This window comes from Physeter macrocephalus, chromosome 17, assembly GCF_002837175.3.
Source record: "Physeter macrocephalus isolate SW-GA chromosome 17, ASM283717v5, whole genome shotgun sequence".
NCBI lineage: Eukaryota > Metazoa > Chordata > Mammalia > Artiodactyla > Physeteridae > Physeter > Physeter macrocephalus.
The window spans coordinates 37859070-37874249 of record NC_041230.1 but is presented as its reverse complement, the minus strand read 5'-3'; the positions used below and the strand labels follow the sequence as shown (position 1 = coordinate 37874249).

General features: G+C 46.4%; 1 protein-coding gene across 3 annotated transcripts in view; it reads right to left on the bottom strand.

Moving 5' to 3' along the window:
- Nucleotides 1–15180, bottom strand: part of DUS2 (dihydrouridine synthase 2) — a 50439-nt gene that overhangs the window by 31067 nt on the left and 4192 nt on the right. For all 3 annotated transcript variants that reach the window (XM_028477665.2, XM_024125011.3, XM_024125012.3), the window contains exon 2: nt 6761–6888. In XM_028477665.2, coding sequence (XP_028333466.1) covers nt 6761–6886 — 126 coding nt within the window. In that variant the 5' untranslated portion in view covers nt 6887–6888. The remainder of the gene's footprint in view (nt 1–6760; nt 6889–15180) is intronic.

Below are 15180 nucleotides of genomic sequence, written 5' to 3'. Positions count from 1 at the left end.
GCAACAGGGGGGGCCCCGCATCCCAAAAAAAAAAAAAAAAAAAAAGAAAATGTTCAAAAATTGATTGCAGGGTGGATACACAATTTCGTAAATACACCAAAAGCCAATGAATTGTATACCTTAAATTGTTGATTTATATGGTATGTGAACCATATCTCAAAAAAGATGTTAAAAAATGCTGAGAGGAACAATTTTGGGTCAATTGGCAAAACTAGAATATGGAAGATAGATCAGAAAAAAGTATCAGTATTAAATTTACTGAAGATGATGGCTGTATAACAATTGTATAGAAGAATGACTTTATTCTTAGAAAATATCAATGAAGTATTTGAGAAGTAAGATATCATCGTGTATGAAACTTACTCTCAAATAGTTAAGGAGAAAATACATATATTAAAGAGAGAGCTCAAATTATAAAACAAATCAAGCAAAATGTTAACAGTAGGTCAGTCTGGGTAAAGGGTATATGGATGTTCTTTGTCCATTCCTGCAACTTTTTCCATAAATATTTTTTTTTCTAAGTTTTAAAAAATTACCCATTCTGGGCAAAGACTTGAATAGAAACTTCTCCAAAGATGATATACTGTATGCTAACACATATATATGGAATCTAAAAAAAACAAAACATTGTTATGAAGAACCTAGGGGCAGGACAGGAATAAAGATGCAGACATAGAGAATGGACTTCAGGACACGGGGAGGGGGAAGGGTAAGCTGGGACGAAGTGAGAGAGTGGCATGGACTTATATATACTACCAAATGTAAAATAGATAGCTAGTGCGAAGCAGCCTCATAGCACAGGGAGATCAGCTCGGTGCTTTGTGACCACCTAGAGGGATGGGATACGGAGGGTGGGAGGGAGACGCAAGAGGGAGGAGATATGGGGATATATGTATACATATAGTTGATTCACTGTGTTATACAGCAGAAACTCACACACCATTGTAAAGCAATTATACTCCAATAAAGATGTTAAAAAGAAAAAGATATACTGATGGCCAAGAAGCATATAAAAACATGCTCAACATCACTAATCATCAGAGGAATGCAAATCAAAACCACAATGAGCTATCACCTCATACCCATTAGCATGGCTACTATCAAAAAAAAAGAGAAAATAGCAAGTGTTGGCAAAGATTTTAGAAATTGTGGACTGCTGGTGGGATTGTAAAATGGCGCAAAAGACAGGGAAAACAGTATGGAAGTTCCTCAAAAAATGAAAAATAAAACTACCACATGATCCAGCAAATCCTACTTCTGGGTATATACATATATATCCCAAAGAATTGAAAGCTGGATTTCAAAGGAGTATCTGCACACCTACATTCACAACACTATTCAAAATAGCCAAGAGATAGAAGCAACCCAAATGTCCACCGACAGATGAATGGATAAGCAAAAGGTAGTATACATGTTACATAATATAATATTATTCTGCCTAAAAATGGAAAGAAATCCTGTTACATAGTACAACATGGATGAACCTTGAGGATATTATGCTAAGTGAAATAAGCCAGTCACAAAAAGACAAATATTGCATATTTCCATTTACATAAGGTAGCTAAAGAATTCAAATTCATAGAAAAAGAAAGTAGAATCGTGGTTACCAGGAGCTGTGGGGAGGGGAGTTGTTGTTTAATGGGCACAGGGTTTCAGTTTTGCAAGATGAAAAAGTTCTGGAGATCTTTTTCACAACTACTGAACTGTACACTTAAAAACGGTTAAGATGGTAAAATTTATGTTATGTGTTTTTTACCACACAAAAAAATTTAAGTACCCATTTTGGTAACCAAAGTCTCTTAAGAATATTGCCTTCTCCCTTCATCCTGCCTATTAAAAGGTAGGTGTCCTCTCATGTCTGGGCCACTGGAGTCCTGTTGTTTTTGGTTTTTTGTTTTTATTTAATTTTTATTTGAGTGTAGTTGATTTACAATGTTGTGTTAGTTTCTGCTGTACAGCAAAGTGAATCAGTTATACATATACATATATCCACTATTTTTTAGATTCTTTTCACATATAGGTCATTATAGAGTATTGAGTAGAGTTCCCTGTGCTATACAGTAGGTTCTTACTAGTTATGTATTTTATATATAGTAGTGTGTATATGTCAATCCCAATCTCCCAATTTATCCCCCTCTCTTTCCCCCAGGTAACCATAAATTTGTTTTGTACATCTGTGACTCTATTTCTGTTTTGTAAATAAGTTCATTTGTACAATTTTTTTTAGATTCCACATATAAGTGATATCATATGATATTTGTCTTTCTCTGTCTGATTTACTTCACTCGGTATGACAATCCATGGTCTGTCCATCCATTGTTCTTATAAAAAGGAATAGGGGGCTTCCCTGGTGGCGCAGTGGTTAAGAATCCACCTGCCAGTGCAGAGGACAAGGGTTTGAGCCCTGGTCCAGGAAGATCCCACAAGCCACGGAGCAACTAAGCCTGTGCGCCACAACTACTAAGCCTGCGCCCCAGAACCCACGAGCCACAACTACTGAAGCCGGCGCGCCTAGAGCCCGTGCTCCGCAACAAGAGAAGCCACTGCAATGAGAAGCCCATGCACCGCAACGAAGAGTAGCCCCCACTCTCCACAACTAGAGAAAGCCCGCACGCAGCAACGAAGACTAAATGCAGCCAAAAATAAAACAAATAAAATAAAAAAATTTTTTTAAAAAAAGGAATACTTAAGTGACATCTGATGAACCCCTAGAAAACTCCATCAATAGGGCAGACCTTGGTGGGGAATCAGACTACTGCTCCCTTAACCTTTGCTGAGCTGGTTTATCCTTTCTTCACCTCCAACTGCTGAGGGTTCTGCAGGCCGTTTAAGGAGGTGCCTGTATGCCTGGTATGCCCTAGGTCCTACACTAGGTCCTGAGAGGTGGATGGTGTGGTTTGACGATCTAACCCACAGATGGGTCACCTCAGGGGAACACAGTAAGATCATCTACACAGCTGGCCTGCAGAGCAACTCTGGATCCACCAGGGGGCACCAGGCGCCATGCTCTGCCTTTCCCAGTACTCAGGGCCAAGTTCCTAGAGACCTACTCACCACAGGCAGGGGCCAGTTGGCCTGCCCGCCGGCCTCTGCTCCACAGCAGCTAGGTCTGGGTAAAGGGCCTAGGTCTCCTCTGGCAGAGGTTCCTTAATTTGTTCATAAACCATATTGACTCTGCCAGAGCAAGCACTCATCAAACATACAAAGGGTTTTAATCAGTATTTACTCTGCTCCAAACTCAAGCAGAGCCCTGGAAGAATGGATTAGTCACAATCATGAGGAAAACCAAGCTTTGACCAATTAGGAGAGTCACATTCTGAAGTCACCACATAAATCCTGGGACCATGACTTCCCAAGTGCTTGAAAACAACCCTAAGAATTCTCAACAAAGCAGCTGATGAAGCATCCGGAATCTGTGGGTCAGCTCTCTTTCTCACTACCCAGCTTCTGTGACCTCATCACAGACTGATTCCCCCAGGGCTATAAACACATAGTGGCTGTCTAGAGCAGACACTGTGCTGTCATACACTCACTCACTTCCATCCTGGTGTTTCACTCCACATTATCTCCAAGTGAATACAACTCCACCCTCTGGGGTCCCAGAAAAATGCTGCTCGCACAGCAAAAGTGAAGGCCAAGGAGGCTGAATATGTCAACGTAGGCACTACTGCCTTTTCCTCAATTTTAGCAACCCTCAGAATCTTGCCCCAGAATAAGTTTGAGCCCAGGTGAGCTGGTGCTTTGAAGGCCTGAAGCCCTTATCACCACTTGGTCTAACAGAAGAAACCAGCAGGATGGCCACCGCACAGACGTAAATGAATCTGAAAATAAAGGGTTAGCACTCAATGGACCCACTCTTACTTTTCGTGACAGTACAAGATTAGGGAGAGTAGGGACATGAAGAGTCATCAGAGTAAGCAAATAATTGATGGAGACAGTATGCGAAGCACGGGTAGAGAGGAGAGGGACACTATACATCCCGAGCCTTGAAGCAACCATGGGGGGGGCTACAGCTGGACAGAGATGGAGTTGGGGCAGCAGGGAAGAAGCAGGGGGCTTCATCCTTGAGTCTGAGTCATCCCACAGGACCCTACTGGTAAACATGGACTGACTAAGTGGATGAAGAGCTAGCATGCGCCCTCTGTCCTGGGGTGGAGGAGAATCACAAGTAATGAAAGGTAACAGCTGTTCTCTGGGATTTCATCTTTTTGCTTCCCCAGACCTCAAAATCTGAATCCCTGATTCTTCATAGTTCCTCCTCCCAATCCCCTTCCAAATCCAAGAGGTTTTTTCTGGAGTCCAAGGAGAGTGCTGGCCAGGAAAGGCTATACCTAACACATGGCTGACCACCCTGGGGCCAGAGTGTAGGCTCAAGGGTTGAGTGACCAGATGAATATGCTCAGCACACTACCACATTCCCCTGGGACTGGCCCCTGGGAACAGGCTCCTCCCTGCCATAGGCACGTTCTGGCAGCGTGGAAGATTTATGGATGTACACTAACAGCCCAGCTCACGTTTGGGACCTCCTCACATCTACTTCGACAAACCACTTAAAAGTCAGGTCTTGGGTCTCTGTGACCCTGAACTCTGGAAAATCCCTTTCTGACTCCCACCTTTGGACAACACATACTCCCTCCTTCCCATTTCACCTTGTCAGCACCCTAGATGCCTCTGCCCCTGCCCTGCTGTAGATACTGGCATGCCAATCCCTGCTATGGGCATCCCCCTGCCAGGCTACTCAAGCTCTCCTTCCTATAAAGCTGCAAACCAGTATCACTGTGCACACCTGCCTGCCAGGCACATCTCCCAGTGCCCATTCCCCATGGGAATAGGACCAAAACACCTTCACTTCCTTTCCTCAAGTCGCTAGCCCACACTTGCCACCCTCATTTCCAACAGAAGACTGGCTTCCTACATCTTGTAAAACAAGTCTCTCAGGCAAAACCCCTCAGTTTCCCTCCCTTTCATCATCTTCGCCCTCTCCTCCTCGCCCTAGCTCAGAGGAAGGCAGGTCCTACCACCTCGTCAAGAATCCTGCCCCCTCCAAGACCTGGCCCTACAAATCCCCCTAATGCCCCAAATCTTCAGGCCTCCCCTCATTGTTAAGTCCTTCTTCCTACGCTACAAACAAGCAAGTTACCAACAAACAACTCCATTCACCCATCTTCCTTCACCTCCAGCTATACACTTCCTCCCTTCACCTCTTGAATTTCTGTGGGGTAGTCAGCAGCCTTATTTCTACTTCCTCATTTTGCTGCTTACTCCTCAATCCATTAACTCTTCAAGTGCTCACATCTATGTGCCACAGCTGTACCTTAATCAGGTAATTTTCTTTTTTAAAATTTATTTATTTATTTATTATTTTATTTATTTTGGCTGCGCTGGGTCTTAGCTGCGGCACATGGGATCTTTGTCGCAGCATGCGGGCTTCTTAGTTGCGGCATGCAGACTCTTAGTTGCGGCATGCCTGCGGGATCTAGTTCCCTGACCAGGGATCAAACCCAGGCCCCCTGCATTGGGAGTGCGGAGTCTTACCCACCGGACCACCAGGGAGGTCCCTACACCAGTGTCTTTCTTTTCAATTAAACTTTTTTTCTTTTTTTAAAAAAAATATTTATTTATTTATTTTGGCTGCGCCGGGTCTCATTTGCGGCATGCGGGATCTTCGTTTCGGTGTGTTTATTTGCAGCATGCGGTATGTTTAGCTGCGGCATGCGGGCTCTTAGTTGTGGCACGTAGGCTTCTTAGTTCAGCATGCGAACTCTTAGTTGAGGCATGCATGTGGGATCTAGTTCACCGACCAGGGAATGAACCCGGGCCCCCTGCATTGGGAGCGCAGAGTCTTAACCAGTGGACTACCAGGGAAGACCCTACACCAGTGACTTTCTTTTCAATTAAACTTTTTATCTTGAGATAATTGGAGGTTCACATGCAATTGTAAGAATGTGAGATTCTAAGTACCCGTTGCCCAATTTCTCCTCATGGTAACACCTTGCAAAACCGTAGTACAATATCGCAACCAGGATGCTGACACAGAATAGTTCCACCACCACAAGGATTCCTTGTGTTTCCCTTTTATAGCCACAGTCCTCACCCCACCGCAGGTGGCTCTTAAAGATGGAAATATCAGAAGCACTGGGGTAGTTTCTCTAACCTCTCACACCGACTAGAGGGACATATCAGGATTGGGGATTGTGGGGGAAGCTGCCCAGATAATTCTGATACATGCCCAATTGAGAACCATTGCCCACAGTCCCTATCCAATATCAGCTACTCCTGTAACTCTATTTTTCCTAGAAGATGCTTTCTAAGCCTGGGTCTGAAGTCTTAATATTCTCAACAGCAGCCGGCCAGTAGCTGGTCCACTAGCTACTGCCACCAGAATATCCTATGGTTCCCAAAACCAACCCCATCCAGCTTCCCTGGCCTGAATCTGGTCCTTTACCTCCTCTTCCTGATCTTGAGTTCACTCATTCATGTACTGAATGTATATTAACTCCTATGGAGGCCACAGGAGTGACCTGACATGATGCTCATTTAGCCACCTGGCCCAGGTGTCCCACAATGCCTCCGTGCTGCCCAGGCTCCTGGTCCTCAGCAGGGCTCACAGGACTCCTGCATGTTTGTCTTCTGCTGCCTTCAGTGAGCACCTGTGAAGGGAGAGCCCATTCTGCCTCCTCTAACTCCTGACCACTCCCACCCACAGATAGGGAGGCTGCACCTGTGGAAGTGCTCTCCGGGAAGATCAGGAGCCCCTTACCTCACAGTACACAATGTCCGCTCCATAGTCCAGGGCGAGCAGCCGCATTGGGAGAGTCCCTACCCGAACCATAGGGGCTAAGATGAGTTTGTTGTGGTAGCACAGAGAGAGGCTGTTCACAATCATTCCTGAAGAAAGAGAGTCAGAAATTCAAATGGAGAAAATCTCTTCTGTTATCCAGAGAAGGCTTTCCTTCTTCTTTCCAACACGTAGTATTTGGTTTTCCTTTTCTCTTATCATAAAAACAATGCATGCTCATTTATGCATCCAACAAATATTTATTAAGTGTCTACTCTGTACCAGTCACTGTCCTAGTCTTTGGGGATACATTAGAGAAGAAAACAGACAAAGATTCCTACTCTGGTAGAGCTTTCATTCAGTGGGGAAAAAGGAAAAAACAATAAGCACAATAAATAAATTACATAGTATGTTGGAAAATTGATAGTGCTGTAGAGTAAAAAAGAGAAGGGAGAAAGGAGATTGAAAACACTGCGGATGGGTTAAAAATTTTTTCCAGTTTCATTGAGATAAAATTGACATATTGTATTAGTTTAAGATGTACAACATAAAGATTTCACATATGTATATATCACCAAATGATTACCAAAATAAGTTTAGACAATATCTATCACCTCACACAATTTTTTTCTTATCATGAGAACCTTTAAGATCTACTCTCTTCGCAACTTTCAGGATACAATACAGTACTACTGTGACTTCCAGGGTGGCGCAGTGGTTAAGAATCTGCCTGCCAGTGCAGGGGACACGGGTTCGATCCCTAGTCCGGGAAGATCCCACATGCCGCGGAGCAACTAAGCCTGTGTGCCACAACTACTGAGCCTGCGCTCTAGAGCCCGTGGGCCACAACTACTGAGCCCACGTGCTGCAACTATTGAAACCCGCGTGCCTAGAGCCGGTGCTCCGCAACAAGAGAAGCCACCACAATGAGAAACCTGCGCACTGCAACGAAGAGGAGCCCCCGCTCACCACAACTAGAGAAAGCCCACGTGCAGCAACGAAGACCCAACACAGCCAAAAATAAACAAATAAATAAAATGAAAAAAAGATACAATACAGTATTGTTAACCATAGTTGCCATGCTGTACATAACATTCCAGAATGTATTTGTCTTGTAACTGGAAGTTTGTATCCTCTTACCACCTTCACCCATTTCCCCCCCGCCTCATCCCCATAGGTTAAAATTTTAAATAGAGAAGCTCAGATATGCTTCAATGAGCAGATGACATCTGAGCAGAGATGTGAGTTAGCCAAGATGGTGTCTAGTGGAAGAGTGCACAGGAGAGGAAAGGGCCAGTGCAAAGACCCTGGGGCAGGAGCAGGTCTGGTGTGTTAGAAGAACAGGAAGGAGGCCACTGTGGTTGCAGCACAGAAGGGAGAAGAGAGTAATGGAAGTCAGATACACAATGGATGGACAGCAGTAAGGAGATAGGACACAGTGGTCAGACCCCGAATGGCCTTGTAGGATGCTCTGCGGGCTTTGTTAGCTCTTCACGATAGGAGCCAGTGAAGGGTTTTAAGGAGAGGAGTGGCAAGACTGATCACATTCCCCATGATCACGGTGACTGCTGTATGAAAAACAGACTGTGGGGGCCACGGTAGACACAGGCAGATCAGTTAGAAGGCTCTTCAGTCACCGATGTCAGAGATGATGGTGGCTCAGGACGGAGCGGTAGTAGGGGAGGTGGTGAGAAGTGGTCACATTCTAAAGATATTTTGAAGGTAGAGCAACAGGAGTAAAATGAAGGAAATCAAAATCCCATGTCCCAGAGATAACTGTTAATTTATTTATTCTAAGCAAACATGGTCCCTTCTAAAAACCACAAAGCTTGCCAAGGATGCTCTTCTCAGAGCTACTAACTTTTTACTCCTCAGCCTACTCCGGCCTGGCCTCCCCCTCTGCCACTCTCCTAAAACTGCTCTGATTACAGTCACCAATTACCTCGAAGTTGCTCAATCTATGAGACACTGACCTGTCTGTCCTCAATCTTGTTTTGCTAGCAGCACATGGCATGGTTGAGCCTCCCCTCTTCCTTGATCTCTCTCCTCCCTGGGTTCGTCGACCGCACACTCTCCCAGCTTTTCTCCCTACCCCTGATTTTCAGTCTCTTTTGCTGGTTTCACCTCCTCCCCTCACATGTTGAGGTTGCTCCTTAGCCGTGGGCCCTCTTCCCTTCTAATTTCACACATCCTCCCTCACAAATTTATTCACTCCCATGGTTTAAAATAGAGGCCATGATCATCTCCAACGGCATCCCAACCTAACAACAACTGCTCAAAACACATACCCACTCGATTGTCTTAAGGGTATCTTCTACTCAACATGTAGAAAACAAAGCCTTGATCTTCCCTCCTAAGCCTTGTCCTCTGTCTCAAATTATTTACTCAACCGACACTTACTGAGCCCCTAAGATATGCCAAGCACTGGTAGGCACTAGAAATAAAATGATGAGGTAGGAGGGAAAGGCTCAATAGAACAGAGGGTTATAGAAAGGGAACTTACAAATATGTGTGAAATTAAACTGTGTATGGTGCTATGAAGGAGCAGTTACGTAGGGTTGTGGGAGTCTATGTCAGCAGGGAAGAGACTGATGGGGGTTGAGGAGGGCCTCCCTTAAGAAATAACCTCTGGGGACTTCCCTGGTGGCGCAGTGGTTCAGAATCTGCCTGTCAGCACTATTTACAATAGGCAGGACATGGAAGCAACCTAAGTGTCCATCGACAGACGAATAGATAAAGAAGATGTGGCACATAAATACAATGGAATATTACTCAGGCATAAAAAGAAACGAAGCTGAGTTATGTGTAGTGAGGTGGATAGACCTAGAGTCTGTCATACAGAGTGAAGTAAGTCAGAAGAGAAAAACAAATACCATATGCTAACACATATATATAGAATCTAAAAAAATAAAATGGTTCTGATGAACCTAGGGGCAGGGCAGGAATAAAGACGCAGACGTAGAGAATGGACTTGAGGACACCGGGAGGGGGAAGGGTAAGCTGGGACGAAGTAAGAGAGTAGCATTGACATATATATAATACGAAATGTAAAATAGCTAGCTAGCGGGAAGCAGCTGCATAGCACAGGGAGATCACCTCAGTGCCTTGCGACCATCTAGAGGGGTGGGATCAGGAGGGTGGGAGGGAAATGCAAGAGGGAGGGGATATGGGGATATACGTACGCATATATCTGATTCACTTTGATATACAGCAGAAACTAACACACCATTGTAAAGCAATTACACTCCAATAAAGATGTTTAAAAAAAAAAACAAAAAAAAAAGAATCCGCCTGCCAATGCAGGGGAAACGGGTTTGCTCCCTGGTCCGGGAAGATCCCACATGCCACGGAGCAAGTAAGCCCGCGAGCCACCACTACTGAGCCCATGCGCCACAACTACCAAAGCCCGCATGCATAGAGCCCGTGCTCCGCAACATGAGAAGCCACTGCAGTGAGAAGCCCGTGCACCGCAACGAAGAGTAGCCCCTGCTCGCCGCAACTACAGAAGGCCCATGCGCGGCAACAAACACCCAACGCAACCAAAAATTAATTAATTAATTAATTAATCAATTAATTAAAACTTATATTAAAAAAAGAAAGAAAATAAAGAAAAAATCTCTGCTGGGAATTCCTCGGTGGTCCAGTGGTTAGGACCCTGTGCCTCCAGTTCAGGGGGCCTGGGTTCAATCCCTGGTTGGGGAACTAAGATCCTGCAAGCTGGCATCACAGCCCAAATAAAAATAAATAAAATAAAATATAATAAAATAAAATAAAACAGGAAAGAATCTCTGATTCAAGGTCTAAAGGGTGAGAAGGTGTTTATCAGGCCAATATGTGGGGAGAAAATTTTTCCCATTTCAGTAAGTAGCACCTCCATTTACCCAATTACACATCCTTAACCCACATTCCCCACATCCAATTCATCACTAACTCCTATTCACCTCCAAGCCATCACTAACCTTCCAAATAGGACTCTAACCTGCCTCCTTTACCCCATCTCCAAGGCCACCACTGTGCACAAAGCCAGTCTCCTAGGGAGTCTCCCCCAAATCTACTCCTGCCCCCCGCTACCCATTCTCTTACAGTGGCCAGTATGGTGTCTGCAAAAGGCATCTCTGCGAACACCACTTCTCTCTTTATACCCTGCAATGGCTTCCCACCGAGCTTAGGATAAATCCCAAACAGATGATGGACTTGGACTGGAGGTTGAAAGACAAGGAGGAGGTAGGGTGTTAGGCTGGAAAGAGGGATAAAGGGTCTAGGCAAACAGCGAAAAGGGCTGAAAAGAAAATGATCAGCACTTGCACAACAGTGCTGATGCAGGCAGGAAAATGCAGGAATAGTGAAGGAATAACCAAGTTTAGGATAAATCCCAAATAGATGATGGACTGCAGGTTGAAAGACAAGAAGGAGGTAGGGTGTTAGGTTAGAAAGACGGATAAAGGGTCTAGGCAAACAGCGAAAAGGGCTGAAAAGAAAATGATCAGCACTTGCACAACAGTGCTGATGCAGGCAGGAAAATGCAGGAATAGTGAAGGAATACCAATAGCCACTTTGTATGTATGTCTGCAATGCCTTTGCAGTTCCCAAAGTGCTTCATTTACAACTGCGATTCTCAAACCTAGCTGTACACGACAATCATCTGGAGAGATTTTTAAAACTACCAATGGCAAGGCCTCACCCCAAGCCAATTAAATCAGAGTATACAGTTCACTGGGGCAGGAATTGTGTCTGTTTCGCTAGCTGTACATTAGAATCATCCGGAGAGATTTTAAAAACTACCAATGGCCAGGCCTCACCCCAAGCCAATTAAATCAGAATATACAGTTCACTGAGGCAGGAATTTTGTCTGTTTCGTTCACTGTCCGTATGAAAAGTACCTGGCACATACATGGTGCTCAGAAAATATTTCCTGAATGAATAAATGAATGAAGGAATGTACCTGAATGAATAAATGAATGAAGGAATGAACTACTATCACCTGAGATCCAAGGAAGAATTTTTTCAAACCTTAGGGAGTAACCAGGCAATGTCAGTTACCATGGCAGCCCTGGGAAAAACATTACCAAGTGACACTAACACTCCCAGGAGCCGACGTTGGTTTCCACAATAAGTAAACCTGTCTCATTTCTAAAGTACTATACTGTGAAATACGCATCTCAGTCACAACTAGAGGTTACTCAATGTCTGCTGTGAGCAGGAGGAAAAGAGAAGGCCCTTACACAGTATCTAAAGCAATCACAAGAAGAAACTAGGGGCCATGGGCAGAGACAGACAGGCTCAGACAGGCTCCAATCCCTATGACATTCTGAGGTGATCATATTGGAAGGGCTCAAGCATGAGAAAGCAGCCACTAACCAGCTACCCTGTCTCAAATATTTGGAGAAAGTCAATGCAAATACATACCTATGTATTATTCTTTTCCGATCATTCTTTCCGTGTGTCCCTTCTGGCTTTGTGCAAAGCGGTTCTTGGTTTTGTACCTGAAAAATGAGTGGCACATGTAAATGGATGAAACATGTCAGAGCCGACATCCAAAGAGCTCTGCAGCTCACGAACCAGGAGCACCGAGTCCTGGGAAAGAATCGTAAAAGTAGTGTAGAATCACAATATCTCAGAGCGTCCTTTATATCAGCCCCCCTCTATCACATCACCAATCGGTGGTCACCAGCCTATACAGGAACTCTGCGGTGACAGAAAACCCAGCACCCGCTCTAGACAGATCTAGGCATTGCTAGGTGCTACCGCAGTCTATACCAAATTCAGAATCTGACTCCCTGTCACGCATCAGTCCCAGTCTGCCTTCTGGAATGGAACACCCCATGACACACCTCATCTCTTTTCCATCTGGCACATTTCCCAAACACATGAGGACAATTTTGTTCTTCCTCAAGTTCTCTGCTCCCACGCCACCCTCCTAAAGCACTCCTTCCTGTGTTTATGACTTTCAGGAGCCCCCAAGGTTTTCTCATCCCAAGGACATGACAAGCATTGGCATCACTGTGCCTGCTACAGATTCTGGGAAAGGGGCAGGGCCACACAACAGTCTGCCAAATGTGACTGACTACCTGAAGTGAGAGTACTTGTGACAACCCGAGCCTCTCTTCAGTCCTCAGCCCCTCTCCAAGGTTTCTCCATAGCACACTATTGACATTTGGGGCCAGATAACCCTTTGGGGGTGGTGGGGAGGGCTGTCCTGTGCCTTGTACCATAGGTAGTAGCATCCTGGCCTCTACCCACTAGATGCCGGCAGCACCCCCGCCCCTCCGGATGTGACAAAGAAAAACGTCTCCATCCACTGTCAAACGTCCCGGGGGAAGGGTGAGGACAAAATCACCCTCACTCAAGAGCCACTGCTCTATCCAATGACTCTGTTCACCCATGAGTACTCAAAACTCTCTCCTCTGCTGGCTTAGAGGTAACTCTCCAGAAAGTCTACCGTGTCTCAAAATGCTATTTGAAATTTAACAGCATTTATCTCTATTACGGTATCTCATGAAAGTAAAGCTCTTTCTCCAGATGTTAAGAACCTCCCAGGTGGTTTAATCCGCATTGACCTTATCTCCTACCCCAGGCAATGGAAATTACAGAAATGATCTGACACCCATTTTCGGGATCCGTTCAAGGAGTACCAGTAGCGTAAGGCTTTTTGGCAACCTGAACAACTGAATTCAAGTAGAATATTCTGCCTGACCATGGATGGCTTTGTGAGGCAAGCCACAAACCTTTAGCAGGACCCTCCTCGCTGCTATTTACGGAATTGAGGTAGCTGACTGCAAAGCCGGTGGGGAGGTGAACTAGCCAAGAAAGCAGTGGGTTCAGGATGAGAAGTTGGAAGGGGTGACAAGGGAGGGGAGAATGAAGCTCAGCTGAAAAGAAAGGGGAAAAGTACCAAGCGATGAGTTCTCTTGACTGAAGAGAAGATACGCTGAAGGCCATCAGCTTGCCCTCGGGGCCCTCAGCTCTCTGGGGAGCTCTAAGGGAAGGGTGAGCCTGGATCTACGACTCCGGACTCCTGGTCTCGGCCCCCAGGCCTGACCATTCACTCAGACTCTCAATAAATACTTGTATTCAAAGACCTTACACGGGGACCACACCCGGGAAAACATCGCCGCACCCTCATAAGTTACAGGGGGAGACCCGAACTGGCCAAGCCAAGACAGGAGCTGGGAGGGTGACAAAAGAGCACTGCAGGGATCGGACAGCGGATCGCCACAAGCCCTCCGCCCTCCGCCCTCCTGGCTCCTAAGGCCAGGGCCCCATCGCCGCGAATCGTCGGACCCCGGTCCTGCCTCCATCGCGCACCCTTCCCCAAGGGTGGCCGGGGCCTGGAGTCACCATCCCCTGTTCCCACCTACCGACCTCGCCGCTGCTGAGCTCTACAGATCCTGCTCCTTCCACACACTTCGCCAGTTCCGCGGGCCTTACTGAGCCGCGCCAAACACCGTCCGCGAGGCCTTGGCGCACCCGTGACGTCACTGCCGTGCGCCTCTCCCGCAGCAAGGGCAATATGGCTCCGGCACGGCGGCGGCGGCGGCGCCTGCGGCTGCTGTCGCTCGCGGCTCGGTTGCTTCTGGCGCTTCGCCGGGACCTGACGGTCCGCGGTCCCAACGAGCCCCTAGCCCGTGGTGCGCAGCCCGCGGGCGCTACAGCGGCGGCACGAAGAGCGGCAGGGCGGGCAGCGCAGCCCCCCGCGGCCGGTGCTGGTGCGACCCGGGCCGCTGCTGATGTCAGCGCGGCGACCGGAGTTGAACCAGCCGGCACGCCTCACGCTGGGCCCTTGTCAGCACGCGCCGCTCGCTTCGCGCGGCTGGAGGAATCGGCGCGCCCACGAGGACCATTTCTCAACATGTAGAAAACAAAGCCTCGACCTTCCCTCCTAAGCCTTGTCCTCTGCCTCCAACTATGTATTCAACAGGCACTTACTGAGCCCCGAAGATATGCCAAGCACTGCCAGGCACTAGAGATAAAATGATGAGGCAGGAGGGAAAGGTTCAGTAGAACAGAGGGTTATAAAAAGGGAACTTACAAATACGTGTGAAATTAAAACCGTGTAGGGTGCTATGAAGGAGCAGTTAGTTACGTAAGGCTGTGGGAGTCTGTGTCAGCAGGGAAGAGACTGATGGGGGGTTGAGGAGGGCCTCCCATAAGAAATAATCTCTGGGGACTTCCCTGGTGGCGCAGTGGTTCAGAATCACTATTTACAATAGCCAGGACATGGAAGCAACCGAAGTGTCCACCGACAGACGAACAGATAAAGAACATGTGGCACAGATATACAATAGAATATTACTCAGCCATACAAGAAATGAAACTGAGCTATTTGTAGTGAGGTGGATAGACCTAGAGTCTGTCATACAGCGTGAAGTGACGTCAGAAAGAGAAAAACAAATACCGTGCGC